The sequence below is a fragment of the Rhinatrema bivittatum genome, chromosome 9 (genome assembly GCF_901001135.1).
Source record: "Rhinatrema bivittatum chromosome 9, aRhiBiv1.1, whole genome shotgun sequence".
Lineage (NCBI taxonomy): Eukaryota > Metazoa > Chordata > Amphibia > Gymnophiona > Rhinatrematidae > Rhinatrema > Rhinatrema bivittatum.
Window position 1 is genome coordinate 137,395,315 of NC_042623.1, and position 14,786 is coordinate 137,410,100.

The 14,786-nt window shown below is 46.6% G+C and overlaps 1 protein-coding gene across 5 annotated transcripts in view; it reads right to left on the reverse strand.

Moving 5' to 3' along the window:
* The window catches only part of PIK3CB (phosphatidylinositol-4,5-bisphosphate 3-kinase catalytic subunit beta), a 430,104-nt gene that overhangs the window by 73,206 nt on the left and 342,112 nt on the right, over positions 1 to 14,786 (reverse strand). For all 5 annotated transcript variants that reach the window (XM_029615666.1, XM_029615665.1, XM_029615663.1 and 2 more), the window contains one exon: positions 10,631 to 10,809. In XM_029615666.1, coding sequence (XP_029471526.1) covers positions 10,631 to 10,809 — 179 coding nt within the window. The remainder of the gene's footprint in view (positions 1 to 10,630; positions 10,810 to 14,786) is intronic.

The following is a 14,786-nucleotide window of genomic DNA, read 5'->3' on the forward strand; positions in this document are numbered from 1 at the left end:
AGTTGGAGTGGGGCCTGGGAAAGAAGATAGGTAGTATGATGGATTGATTAATATGAAACTCCGAAACTACATTAGGTAAAAATTTAGGGTGAGTGCGGAGTACCGCCCAGTCCTGCAGGAGTTTAGTGTAAGGCGGATAGGTAACTAGGGCCTGTAATTCACTAACCCTGCGAGCTGAAGTGATAGCCAAAAGGAATAATACTTTCCATGTGAGATATTTTAAGTCACAGGAGTAAAGAGGTTCGAAAGGTGGTTTCATAAGGCGACCAAGAACCAGGTTAAGGTCCCAAGATGGGGCCGGAGGACGTAAAGGTGGCTTCAAATGGAGCAATCCTTTAAGAAAACGTGTAACAAGGGGTTGTACTGAAATAGGGACACCCCCGATACCTTTATGGAAGGAGGCTACCGCACTGACATGCATTCTAATGGAAGAGGTCTTTAGACCTGATTCTGATAGATGCCAGAGATAGTCCAAGAATTTAGAGATTGGACAGGAAAGGGGATCAAGGGACTGAGAAGTGCACCATGATGTATACCTTTTCCATTTGTAGGAATAAGATTTCCTTGTGGAAGGCTTTCGTGAAGCGATCAGGACACGAGAAACTGAATCTGAAAGGTTAAATGGCTGAAGGACTAACCTTTCAACATCCATGCCGTCAGGGACAAGGCTTGGAGGTTGGGATGGAGGAGGCATCCGTCGTTTTGAGTGATCAGATGCGGGTCCTTTCCTAGAGGAATGTGCCTGCGGATGGAGAGATCCTGGAGTATGGGAAACCACACTTGGCGTGGCCAGTGCGGTGCTATCAGGATCATAGTTCCCCTGTCCTGACGCAGCTTCACGAGAGTCTTCGACAGAAGAGGAAGTGGAGGGAATGCATACAGCAGACCGGTTGTCCACATGAGAGAGAATGCATCCCTCGGCCGAGAGTGCTGGCTCCGAATGAGAGAGCAGTAATTGTCTACTTTTTGGTTCTGAGGGGACGCAAAGAGGTCTATGTGGGGATAACCCCATTTGTGAAACAGAGAGGTCGCTACCAAGGGATTGAGTGACCACTCGTGTGGTTGGAAGACACGGCTCAGCTGGTCTGCCAATACATTGTCTACTCCCGGCAGGTAGGTGGCCCTGAGGTACATGGAGTGGGAGAGGGCTTCTGCCCAAATCTACGCAGCTTCCTGACACAGAAGGAAGGAGCCTGTGCCTCCCTGCTTGTTTATGTACCACATGGCCATCTGGTTGTCCATCTGAATTAAGATTGCATGGTTCGATAGGCAATCCTGAAAAGTCCTGAGAGCATAGCGAATTGCTCGCAGCTCCAGGAAATTTATCTGGTGTTTGGCTTCCTCTAGTGACCAGAATCCTTGAGTTTGTAGATTGTTAACATGGGCTCCCCAACCGATGTTGGAAGCGTCGGTGGTAAGGATTACCTGAGGGTCTGGTGGAAGAAAAGGCAAGCCCTGTAGGAGGTTGAATTGATTTGTCCACCAGGCAAGAGACAGACGGAGTGCATCGGTGATGCGAACAATGGAGGACAGAGGCTGAACAGCTTGGGTCCATTGCAATCTCAGAGTCCATTGTGTGACTCTCATGGCCAGACGGGCCATGGGAGTCACATAAACTGAGGAGGCCATGTGTCCCAGTAGAATGAGGAAGTGGCGAGCTGTAGCTGTAGGTTGAGACTGCAGCTGGCGAGCTAGGGACACAAGGGTTTGAACCCGTGGGTGAGGAAGGAAGGCTTTTGCCTGTAAGGTGTCCAAGTCTGCCCCAATGAAGGATAAGGTCTGAGATGGGACCAAGTAGGATTTCTCGTAATTGACAAGAAACCATAGAGAAAGCAGAGTTTGAATTGTTAGGGTCAGGGAGGACAGAGCAATTTGCTGGGTTGGGGCCCTGATTAACCAATCGTCCAGGTAGGGGTAGACGTGGACACCTTCCTTCCTGAGAAAAGCTGCAATCACCACAAGGCATTTGGTGAAAACTCGTGGTGCGGATGCCAGGCCGAAAGGGAGCACTCTGTATTGGTAGTGATTTCGGCCTACTAAAAAACGGAGGTATTTGCGATGAGACTGAGCTATCGCAATGTGAGTATAGGCATCTTTTAGGTCTAGAGAGCATAGCCAGTCCCCTCTTTGCAGCAGAGGGAGAAGCGAGCCCAGGGTTACCATCTTGAACTTCTCTTTGTGAAGGTACTTGTTGAGGGCTCGTAAGTCCAGGATTGGTCGAAGTCCTCCTGACTTTTTTGGGATCAGAAAGTACCTGGAGTAGAACCCTAGTCCTTGTTGTGAGGGAGGAACGGGTTCTATAGCGTTTGACTGGAGGAGAAGGGAAACCTCCTGCTCTAGAATAATAGAGTGATCGGTGAGTCTCCACGCCTGCAGGGGTGGGGAGTCCGAAGGGAGAGTCAGGAAGCTGAGGTGGTAACCCTGTGCAATTATCGCTATCACCCATTGATCTGTGGTGATATGCTGCCATTTTTCTAGAAAGTGGCTTAACCGACCTCCTACTGGTATAGTTGGAAGAGGGATTTGGCATCTGCTCTCTAATTGAAAGTCAAAAACCCGATGCAGGGCCAGGTTGTGGAGCTGTTGTGGGTTTTTGTTTTCGAGACTGACAAGGCTGAGTTTTATGGTAAGGCCTCGCAGGCCTAGACTTGGTTAGTGGGGGATAATACTTCCGTGGACGGAAGAATTACTTTTTTGAGTCCTTCTTAAATGGTTGTTTAGAAGGCAAGTCAGAAGGAATAGATGAGAGCTGTTTAAGTGTCTCATGATGATCCTTCAGTTCTGCAACAATTTGCTGAATTTGCTCACCAAGTAAATTATCCCCTAGGCAGGGCAAATCAGAGAGCCTGTCCTGAACTTCCGGGCGAAGGTCAGACGACTTAAGCCAAGCCCAGCGTCTTGCAGAGATGGCCGTAGCAGAAAGTCTAGTGGAAGCATCAAAGATGTCATAAGCTGTTCTTATTTCATGCTTCCCAGCTTCAAACACTTTATTTAGTAGGGACTGAAGCTGTAGTGGAACTGCTCTGGTAAGGCATCTGAATACTCCTGCATCTGTTTCAGGATGACCCTATTGTATTGGGTCATATACAATTGATAAGAAGCTATTCTGGAAAGTAGCATAGCTCCTTGGTATACTTTCCTACCTATACTATCTAGGAATTTATTTTCCTTAGTAGGAGGTATGGAAGAATGTGGCTTTAATCTTTTAGCTTTCTTTTGAGCTGATTCTACCACAACAGAGTGATGATCTAATTGTGGTTTCTGAAAGCCAGGTGCTGACTGTACAAGATAAGTAGAGTCAGCTTTTTGTTCACTGGAGCAACAGAACCAGGAGATTCCCAATTCTTTTTTAGAAGGTCCAGAAAAACCTGAATTGGAATAGAGGTGATGACTTTAGGGGCATCCAAGAATTGGAGCAACTCCATCATCTGGTGCCTGTCATCTTGTTCTGATTGAAGCTGAAAAGGGACCAACTCCGACATGTCCTTCACAAAATTTATGAAAGAGAGGTCCTCAGGGGGAGAACGCTTTCTACTCTCTGCAGGAGAGGGTGGTGAAGGCAAATCATCGGTGTCAGTAGAGGTATCATCACCCCAGGTGTCATAAGGATCAGGCTGCTGACCTGTAGGACCATGAGGGGGCTGTATACCTGAAGGCCCCGGTTGAGGCTCCGAGAGATTCGAAGGAATTACTGGGGGCATCGAGAATTTCCTCGATGGAATCGGTGCCGGCATCGAAGGAATCGGTGTCTGCATCGAAAATCTCGGTGGAGCTGATGTGCGTATTGCCCCCGAGGAATGTATCAGTGGTGAGGGACGACAAGGCACCGATGGAACTACCCCTGAAGGGGGAATTCGGTACGGTGTTTCTCCACCTGATGAGAAGGCTGTCGGTGACCCGGGTGTTGCTGGTGGAAGGGCATTCATAAGCGCTTCCATCCGAGCAAGCAGCGGTGCCAGTGCTGCTGGAATCGGGTCGGTGACCGGTTCCCACTCTCGGTGCCGGGGTCGGTGCCGAAGGAGTCTGGAACCGTAGCATCGCCTTATCAATGGCCTCCTGGACCAGCCGGTCCAGTTCTACCCGGAGACCTGGGGTAACAAGACCCGGCTCTACGGGAGAGGGAGGCTGAGGCTGAGCCGGAGGGACCACAGTCACCGGTGGAATCGCGGCTCCCAAACCCCGGAGGGGTGAGGGTTGCCTCGGTGTCTGCGAGACAGGAGTGGACGGTGCCACTTCTGGTCGAGACTTCTTCGACGGAGGCTCGGATAGCACGTAGGTCGATGACTTCGATTCCTCGACGGTCCGAGACTTATGACGTCGATGGCGATGTTTGTCTTTCCGATCCCCTCGATCTTTGGGGGAAGGGACAGGTGTCGATGGCCGTGAAGACGTTGATGGCGGACAGTCACCGGGAGGCTGTCGATGACGATGGGACTTCGACGGTGCCGGTTCCGATGACGTCGATGCAATCGATGGCGTCGGAGTATGAGCATGGAAAAGGAGTCCCATCTTCTCCATTCTAGCTTTGCGACCTTTTGGTGTCATTAAGGCACATTTGGTGCAAGTCAGGACATCATGCTCACTCCCTAAACACAAAACACAGACTCTATGGGGGTCTGTGATGGACATAGTACGTGTGCAGTCCGGGCACCGACGGAACCCCGACGCCATGGCCATAGGCCAAAAATTTAGCCGCGGGACGGTCGACTGCCAACAGGCCTCGAGGGCCAAATTCGATGGTAGTCGACAAAAACGACGGCAAAAAACTTACCGAAGTACCGCGGAGTAAAAATTGAAGAAGGGAGACCCCTGAGGGGCAATTTTTTCTTCAAGAATAAAGTTGAAGAGATTCCTGTCAGGAATGTGGTAAGAGCTCCTTAACCGCGTGGCAACTGCTACGCGGAAAAAAGAAGACTGAAGGGAGACCCCTGCTGGCTGCAGGGTTAGTGCCGTGCTGGGCATGCCCAGTAGGGGCCAGTCAAAGTTCCTGAAACTTTGACAGAAGTTTTCCGTGGTTGGGCTCCATCCTCGATGTCACCCATTTGTGAGGACAACCATCCTGCTTGTCCTGTGAGAATAAGTCCTCACCCTGGTGGATGAAGAATGAGGTTGCAAGCTTGGGGAGACATCCCAGCTGTGAAAAATCTCACATCACAAGACTTAAATGGATGATCAGCAGCATATTACCTCCAATAGAAGGCATGGGGATAACCTGCATGGAGAAGCAGTGGTGCAGCTGTTATGGTGCGTCTGCTTTAGAAGCAGGCATCTGCACACAGAATGGGCAGAAGCCCCGGCCAACAAAGGCCCTACCCCGAGCTGGGCCGACAAAAGGTAGTGCTGCCCACAGGAAAGTGCCGCCATTGTGCACTCACTGACGGCTGCAGCATAGGCCCCGCGGGAGAAAACGCAAAGGAGCTCTCCCCTTCCCTTCTTTTCCCTTTATTTTATTTTTTGTTTGCCCTCAAACCTCCGACACTTGCCTGGCCGGTCGAGCAACGATACAGAACGCAGGCAAATGGAGGAAGGGCTTGACGCTGCATGGTGGCCCACGGGGCAATATCCCCCAGGAATGCTGCACAGCCACTTGGAGCACTGGGCTGCCCTCTCTGCTCACGCAATTATCATGAACTAACGCAGAGGCCCCAAAAGTCCAAACGCCGCCAACAATGAGGTAAGGCCGCAAAAGAGGGGAAATGGAGGAGCCAAGGCCCTTACCCCCCAAAAAAAGCAGTAAGAAAAGGCAGGTGGGAGGGCCGGCCAGGGCTTAAATTGAGCTTGCTGGCCTGCCCACCAGCCTCTATCCCTCTCCCCTCGGAGGCGGAGCACCCCCATGGTTGTGGCCTCCCCCTCTAATAGGGGATGGGGTGGCTCTTGATACCTCAAGCTTATCCTGGGGGTGGGGGGGGGGTGTTAGTCAGTCACTTAATTATCTGCTGATGGGATGTTTACGAGTGTGTTTCAGCTTTAGGCAAGGATACTTTATATGAGTAAGATTTTTTACTTGCTGATATGATTTGTTTTACGACGATGTTGATTATGTATGTTTATTTGTTCCTTGCTGAGATTTGTGGATCAGCAGGTTATACATTTTATACATAAATAATTGTGCTGAGTTTTATGTGCACAACTCCTTGAAAATTCACCTTAAAGGTATGATGTGCACTATATACATGGTTTAGCTTTGGTAAGCGCTTGAAGTCAGTGAGTTTGAAATATTTAAAGTGTCACCCATGATGTTTAACAGCTGTTGCAGACCATTTTGAAATCTGATGTCAGGAGCAGTCAGGGAGAAAAATTTCCAAAGCAGTGCGCATATAGACATGTATATGGCTGCATGCAAAGCTGCTAAAGTATTTTATAACATGCAAAGGTTATAAAATACAAGTACATATACACACAAACATGTTCACATATGTAAAAACTACACGCCACGCAAGTTTGGACTTATCTAGCCAAGTAGCGGCACTTACCCAGATAAATCTAAAAAAATGTTATTTTCCCATTTAAATAGCGCTGGTCAGACTTACCCGGCTAAGACTGCCAGAAAGTGAAAAAAGGACTACTTAAATGGGTAACTCTTAAAGCGCTACTTATTCAGCTAAGTCACATAGCAGGATAAGTAAAAGCAAAACGCTTAGTCTGCTAAATCAGATATCTGGCTTAGTAGCAGTTGTACTTATCCGGCTATCTTAGGGCCTGATTCATCAAGGAATTTTCCCTACAGACACAGAAATGCCTTATTGTGGCGTTTCCCACATCATCATCAAGGCATTTTCCCCACAGACACAGAACTGCCTTAGGCCGATAAGTAGCATTTAAGAGTTATCTGTCCATGTAGTGCTTTTTTCCCTAGACTTGTCTGGCCATCTTACTTAGCCAGGTAAATCTGACCAGCGCTACTTAGACAGACAAGTAATGCTTTTCAGACTTATCTGGCTAAGTAGTGCCTTGCTGTTACATAGCCAGAAACTGGAACTTGTCTGGATGAATGCAACTACTTAGCCGGATAAGTGAGCACAAATGACATACATGCGTATCTTTACTTCCAGTTTTAAAAGGATAGCAAGCAGATTTTGCAGGCATAATTTAGATACGTTTACCGACACCCCCCCCCCCCCCAAAACTGGATTTTACACACATAGGGCCGGATTTTAAAAGGGCTACGTGCGTAACCCTTTTAAAACCCCCTGCACGCGCCGAGCCTATTTGGCATAGGCTCGGCGGCGAGCGCAAGCCCCGGGACGCGCGGAAGTCCCGGGGCTTGCAAAAAGGGGTGGTCGGGGGCGTGGTCGGGGGTGTGTGGGCGGTCCGGGGACGTGGCCAAGTGCCCTGACACATTGGCCTGTGTCGGGGCCTGCCGCGCCGGCGCGCGTAAGTTAATACTTCCCAGAAGCAGTAGTAACTTTTCAGATAAAGGTGGTAGTGGGGGGGGGGGGGGTTAGGTAGGGGAAGGGAGGGGAAGGTGCGGGGGGTGGAAGGAACAGGCAGCGCGCGCAGGGCTCGGCGTGCGCAAGGTGCACAAATGTGCACCCCCTTGCGCGCGCCGACCCCGGATTTTATAAGATACACGCGGCTACGTGCGTATCTTATAAAATCCGGCGTACTTTTGTTCACGCCTGGTGCGTGAACAAAAGTTCGCGCTCGCGCTGTGTTTTAAAATGTACCCCATAGGTTGGAGGATTTTCTAACATGTGCAAGGCAATGAAACAACCAATTTTACTAATTAATCTACAAGTTCACCCAATCTGCAGCTTGTGAAGACCCCCCTGGCTCTTCAGCACGAAGTCCCCCCCATTTCACCGGGAACCACCCCACCCAGTTGTTTTTTCACTTTTATGGTATTTATGATTACTTAGTGCTGATACTAAGCAGGGGTAAATATACACGAGTAAGGTGCCACATTTACAGGCATACATTTCTTATAAAATAGCAGCTTGCTTGTATGTTGGTCCCTTCCCAGAATGCCTCTGGCCTGCCCCTTTTTTTTTTACATGTGTAAGTTTGCTCGTGGACCCTGATAAACACATGTATGTTGAGGTTTTTTAAATAGCATATTTTACTCTTTTTAGGCATTATTTATCAATAAGAGCATAACTGCCATGGCTCAGACCTATGCCTGGTGCCCACCCGTGTTAACTTTGGCTCCAGGCAAAAAGTCTGTTCTGGCTATGCCACTGCTTTCTCTTTCTGGAAAACTGACCATTTAGTCCTATCCTCTGCTTTCTGTCTTTTAACCAGTTACCAGTCTGTAACAGCACACTGCTTCCTATCCCATGACTTCCAGCTCACCTTCAAAAAAGTTTAAAAAATATTGGTAAGGCAAAACTTCCCCTTTGCTAAAACCATGTTTTTAAGAATAGTTTCTATCAATTTGCCCAGCACTGAAGTCGGGATTACTGATCTATAAGTCCATCCAGGGATCAACCCCGGAGCCTTTTTTTTAAAAATCAGCTTTACATTGGCCACCTATCAAGTCTACCAGGACCCCTCACACACAAGGCTATTTCACTGAAATCAACTTCACAAGATGTCAGCTTAAACGTAAGCTAACAGCCATGTAGTAGATCATTTCCTTTCCCTCTCTGCTCCTTCCTAAGTAAAACCTCTATAGACAGTATATGGGGCTGAGCAAAAACAACAAATACACAGCCGTACACATGCATATACAGCTTCAATAACACATACACATTTATATATAAATACACAAAACTTTAAACTAAAGCAAAAGATATATACTACCTCAGCTTGAAAGTCATGCATACGAAAGCACAGCCTTGTATACATATATACTGAGCCTTAGCAAAACTACATGGCTATGCAGATATAGGTGAAGATGCATCAACAGCCTCATGTATATACAGTCTCAACTGCACATCTTACTAGATAAACGAAGCTTGACCGACGTGCCGCAAATGCACAGTAGAGACCAGCTCTACCGCGCATGTGCGGGCGAGCACGTCGGTCTGAGCCAGCGTCAGAAAGAAAAAAAATGGCGGCGTCCAGTGGCGGTAGCGAGCGGCGGCGGTACCGGCAGCAGGCGGTAGCGAGCGACGGCGGTAGCGGGCGGCGGCGACAGTAGCGGGCGACGGCGGTAGCGGGCGGCGTCCAGTGGCAGCAGCGGGCGGCGACGGCGGTACCGGCAGCGGGCGGTAGCGAGCGGCGGTGACGGCGGTAGCGGGCGGCGGTAGCGGCCAGTAGCGAGGGAGGGAGAAGAGAGAGAGAGGGAGGGACGGACTGAGTGGGAGGGAGGGACGGAGAGAGAGAGTGGGAGGGAGTGACTGAGTGAGAGGGAGGGACTGAGTGGGAGGGAGGGGACTGAGTGGGGAGGGAGGGATTGAGTGAGGGGGAGGACTGAGGGGGAGGGACTGAGTGAGAGGGAGGGAGTGGGACTGAGGGAGAGGGAGTGGGACTGAGGGAGGGAGTGGGACTGGGAGAGAGAGGGAGTGGGACTGAGGGAGAGTGAGTGGGACTGAGTGAGTGAGAGGGAGGGAGAGGGGGGAGGGAGTGACTGAGTGAGAGGGAGGGACTGAGTGGGAGGGAGGGATTGAGTGAGGGGGAGGGACTGGGGGGGAGGGACTGAGTGAGAGGGAGTGAGTGGGACTGAGGGAGGGAGTGGGACGGAGGGAGGGAGAGGACGGAGGGAGTGGGACTGAGAGAGTGAGTGGGACTGAGTGAGTGAGAGGGAGGGAGAGAGGGGGGAGGGAGTGAGTGAGACTGAGTGGGAGGGAGGGACTGAGTGAGAGGAGAGGGAGGGTGGGGAGGAGTGGGTGAGGGAGGGAGGGAGGGGGTGGTGAAGAGTGAGGGGAGAGAGAATGAGGGGGAGGTGAGAGACAGAGGGATGTAGCCCGTTTTAACGGGCTTAACGGCTTGTATATATATAAATCACACCTGGGCGCATGCATTCTCAGACATATGCAAATACAAGCAGATCACAAGCTCATCCACACACCTATTCATAGTCTCAGATAACCACATTCACCGGCGTAACTTTTTTTGTATTGAAGCAGTGGTTGGAACCACACAAGAACCAACACAAACAGCTATATAAGGGAGGAGGCAATTATGTATGTAGTAATTCATAAACACTAATGGTTTATATTAGAAGTCTCAAAAACTGCACAGACAAAAATCCCTGAATCAGGAACACATGGGAGACAGATCTCTAAGCCCTTCCCTGTCCACAGCTTGAGAAGGTATTGGAACAGCAGAAAGTGCTGATCAGTAACTGCCTCACAGTTTAAGATCTCTTTTCTGGCCATTCAATAGCACTTTCAGTAAATTCAGTGGCTCCTTCCATCAACCTGCAGCTGCTCCTCAAAGAGACTTCCCAATTCACTTCCGCCCCGGCATCAAGTATTCATGCAACACACAGTCAGCTGCACTACTCTACTGACGTGAGGGATACTTTTCCCACAAAGAAAGAAGTATTCACCCACATAAAATAGGCACAGTACAGGATGTCTATTTGATTCCATTTTTCCCACATTCTTCACATTCACTCCATTCTCCTTGGTCCTATTTTGATGCAAGGCGTCACACTTGGCACTTGATGTAAGGAAAAACATGTTCACTATAGCTGTTTTAGAAGCACCATGAGACAAACAAATAGAAATGGTATGCTACTTACTTAACTTCTGAGAGTATAACACTAGGATTCATAGGTGACTGGAAGTCAGAGAGTGCTTCGCGGTAAGTACTTTGTTTTAAACAGGTTTGCATGGTCTCCTTTCCTTTTGCTCTACTTAGTTTAACAGCATTCAGTTTTATTAAATTGTTGAGGGTTCTCAACTTATTGAGGGCTACAACCTGAAAAATAAGGATTATTATAATATGTAAAAAGATTAATTACAGGAAGAACAAATCACAAAGCAAGTTTATTAAGTCTGAAAAGTATCACAACTTTAGCATTCCATTCATTATAAAATCCCTTTCTGAATGGAACAAGTAAATCAAATACGTAAATCAAATTTTAGCTGTGAAATAAATATGAATATTAAGCTATTTTATAACTGGATAACTTCCATCCTGAAACATGTCAACCTAGGGAGCAGTTTCAATGAAGTCCCGATGTATCATAGGAATATGTATTTCTAGCTTACCAGCAGGGTACACAGAACACTGTCGTAGGAAAATAAAACGCATGGATACTAGCTCCTTGTGTAAGAGCTTTCTGTGCAGTCTTACACAATGACACGGTGAGGTGGAATTGTCCTCATGTTTCAGGATACACGGACAGCTTTCATGGACTGGTATTTCACATCTTCTACAGAACATGACAGCAGTAACTGCACTTGTAAAAGTACTCTGGTTCCTCAATTAAATCCCTTCAAAACAAACCTTTGTTATAACAAACTGGCTTTCTCCCCCTGCCCCCCCCCCCCCCACACACACAATGCAAGATGACCTAGCTAAACCAAATGTATTAAGAAAATGAAATTATTCTGTATCTGTAAGAATCACTGAGTGCTCGATTCCCTAAAGTAATTTCCCACCTACACAAAGGATAAAAAGTCTTAGTGGATCAGGCCCTAAATGTTACACATGCACAGTGTCAGAAAAGTGTCATACACACGAGCAAGAGAAGGTAAATTTCATGTTAAATTGCATCAAACTTGAAAATAAGCAATAAATCCTGCTGTCAATTGTAAATCTCATTATCTGGAAACTACTGAAGAGGCAGAGTTCTCTAGATTATGATTGCAATTAGCAAAATGTACAACCTGAGAAAATCTCCAAACGTTTTATAAAAATTACATGTCTCTATTCTTAACGATTTTCCAGCTTTTTCTTTTTTTTATTCCCAGTCACAATCTCAAAGGAGCTGATATTCAAAAGAAAGGTGAGCTCCTAAATTTAGATGCTTATTTTCAGCCAAACATAAAAGCCTAGGTTTCAGCTGAAAATGAATATAGATTTAGGTCCCTAACTAACCCTTAGATTCATCAAAAAGTGTTATTCATAACGCCCGCGATAAGGAAAAGGAGTGGGGTTATGGAAATTTTTGAGTTACCGCTTTGCATCTGTATTATTGCATCCTGAGCTGACATGGGGGGGAGGGAGGGGGGAAGAGAGAAAGAGTGACTATCTACAAGGCCCTCATAGTAGGGAAGTATTTATATCTCTATAGGAGGGCCACCTAATAGGTCAAAGTGAGGAGTTGGTGGTGTCCATCAAGCTAGGATGAGACAATATAGTAGAAATTTCATCTTTTTGAGACTTTCCTCACTCCAAATGTTAAATCTTCACTAAGGTGTACTGTGCTGTTTGTATATCTAACTCAACAAAACCCACTTACACCAACCGTGTATTCCAGTACACAACTTTGTAAACAAATTGTAAAACCCAAACAGTATACTGGTATTTGTTCTAAAGCACCCTACCACCGACAAAACTTTGTTGGACCCTCCAATCTCGAGTGAGCATTTATAATCAAACTCGTTTGCGATAAGGGGTCACATTACTTTTAATTATAATCACATATATCTTTCATTCATCTTTTTATATTTTCAATATTTCATAAAAACAGTCTCAAAAATACTGATGAAAAAATCTCCCAGCAAGCGGAACAGTTGCTCAGTTATAATTCCAAATAGTACTTTTCAATTTGTAATACTTATCCATGGAGAAAAGGTCCCGAAAGTCCCGACATGGCCATGTTTCGGACCGAAGTCCTGCTTCAGGGGAACGGCTAAGACAATCGAATCCAATCCAATCGAGAGATATCCATCCACTGCTTGTATCATTCCATCAGCAAAAATGGCTAATTATGTGCAAATCCTTTTCTGCAAGCGGTCTACATTCAGACGCGCATACATTCAGACGCATAAGTATGCGCGTCTGAATGTAGATATACAATTTGTATATCTTACTCTACATGCGAAATTGAACCCTAAACAACCACAACACTTCACCTCGACCTATTAGGTGGCCCTCCTATAGAGATATAAATAGGTGCACAAGGTGAGGCCCTTCCTAGAGGTGCTCTCTCTCTCTACTCCACTCCACTCCTCCCTCCCCAAGCCCAGAAATGGCCAAAATGAAATTCTAAAAATTTATCGTGAATTGCATTATGGCCATTTTGGGCATATCGTACAGCTTAAAGCCAGGAAAAAATGCTGTAGTTATTTCCAGTGTTAGAATCATGCAATAGCATGCGTTATGTTATTGCACAGTGCGATATTGCCCCTAATTTAACTAAATCCCAGCCAAACTCCTCCCCGATTGTGCCCCCGCAAAAAATTTGCATTCGTGCCATGCGTTACCATACTTTTCACATGCGTTAACGCCATAACGCATTTTGATGAATGATGGGGTAAGTCTGTATTCAGTTCCTTAGATTTCGGCTCTTGACTTATGTGTTTAATGCTGAAAAATCAGTGTTAGGCACCTAACTTGTTTCTCCATCCTACCCCCCCTCCCCCCCCCCCCCCCCAGAGCCACCCACATTTTAGGATCCTAAATTTAGAAGCCTAGAGAAACTAGGAGCTTAAACTTAGGAACCGAGTCCTAGTAATTTTCAAAAGGGAAAATTATGGGCCTATCTCCCAAAGTTAGGCACCTAAACCCTTTGAATAGACCTCAATTCATTTTTTGGCCCATCTCAAATAAAAAGACATTTTTCCAAAAGGTATTGTACTTTTGATAGAAGATAAGGCTTTTCTTTCTTCAATTACTTCTAACAAGTTTGTTGTTTCAACTTATTTTTTTGTAAATATTAAACCTTCTGCTTAAAAAAAATCAAACCCTCCCCCCCCCCCCCAAGAAAATTAAACAAACAAACAAGGCTGTTATGGCTACATTTATACCCCATCTGATCTAAAAACTACTACTAAATACTCATTTCAACTCTGTGAGGGTTTTTACAATGAAGAGTTTATTTCTATTCAAGGAAACCTCAGTCTTATCTGCAGGGTGTTGAGTTGGAGCTCAGAGGTTGCATAGATAAGTTGAGCCCTTGTGCAGACAGGATGCAGCACTGTGGAAACTACATGCAGTTTGATTATAAAGCTGACACTATGGAGACCTGCCAGGTCAGCCAGCTGTCAAAACCAACAGCTCCCCACAATTCCAGGAGCTGTGAAAACACGGACGAGGAGGGAACAAAATCAAACTTGCGCTGAACAAACAGGAACTTTTTGAAGTATTTCTACTCTGAATTTCTTCCGTGTTTGCACAGTTGGGAATTTTTCTGCCCCTTCCTTTGATTGTGTTGACATTTTCTTCCTGTAAAGGTGCCCAGAAAGACCATTTTCCCCTCACTGAGCTTAAGCCTATTACCTGCAGAGCATTTTGCGCCTGAATATTTTTACAAATCACAGTTGCTACCGCATTAACGGCAGTTTATAATGCTGACAACTGCCTTTTCACTATCTGCCTCATAAAACAAAATGGATGCTGCTAGTTCTTGAGACAATTCACTTGCTGAACTGGGTGGGAAACACCACGAGTGGCAGGACTGGATTAGGAAGCAGGGTAAATTCTTCACTGTTATCTGTGCACTTTGAAACACGACGGCAGAAAAAAGTCCACATGGCTCATCCAGTCTGCCTACTACTCTAACTTATGTAGCTCTTACAATTCCCATCATTCCCTCAGAGATCCCTTGTATTTATCCCATGCTTTCTTGAATGCAGATATTATTTTCATCTCCACCACACCTCCAACTGGGAGGCCATTTCATGCATCCTCTACTCTTTCTGTAAAGAAATATTTCCTGAGTCTACCCCCTTTCACCCTCATCCCATGTCTCCTTGCTCTATCTAGAGCTTTCTTTTCAATGAAAG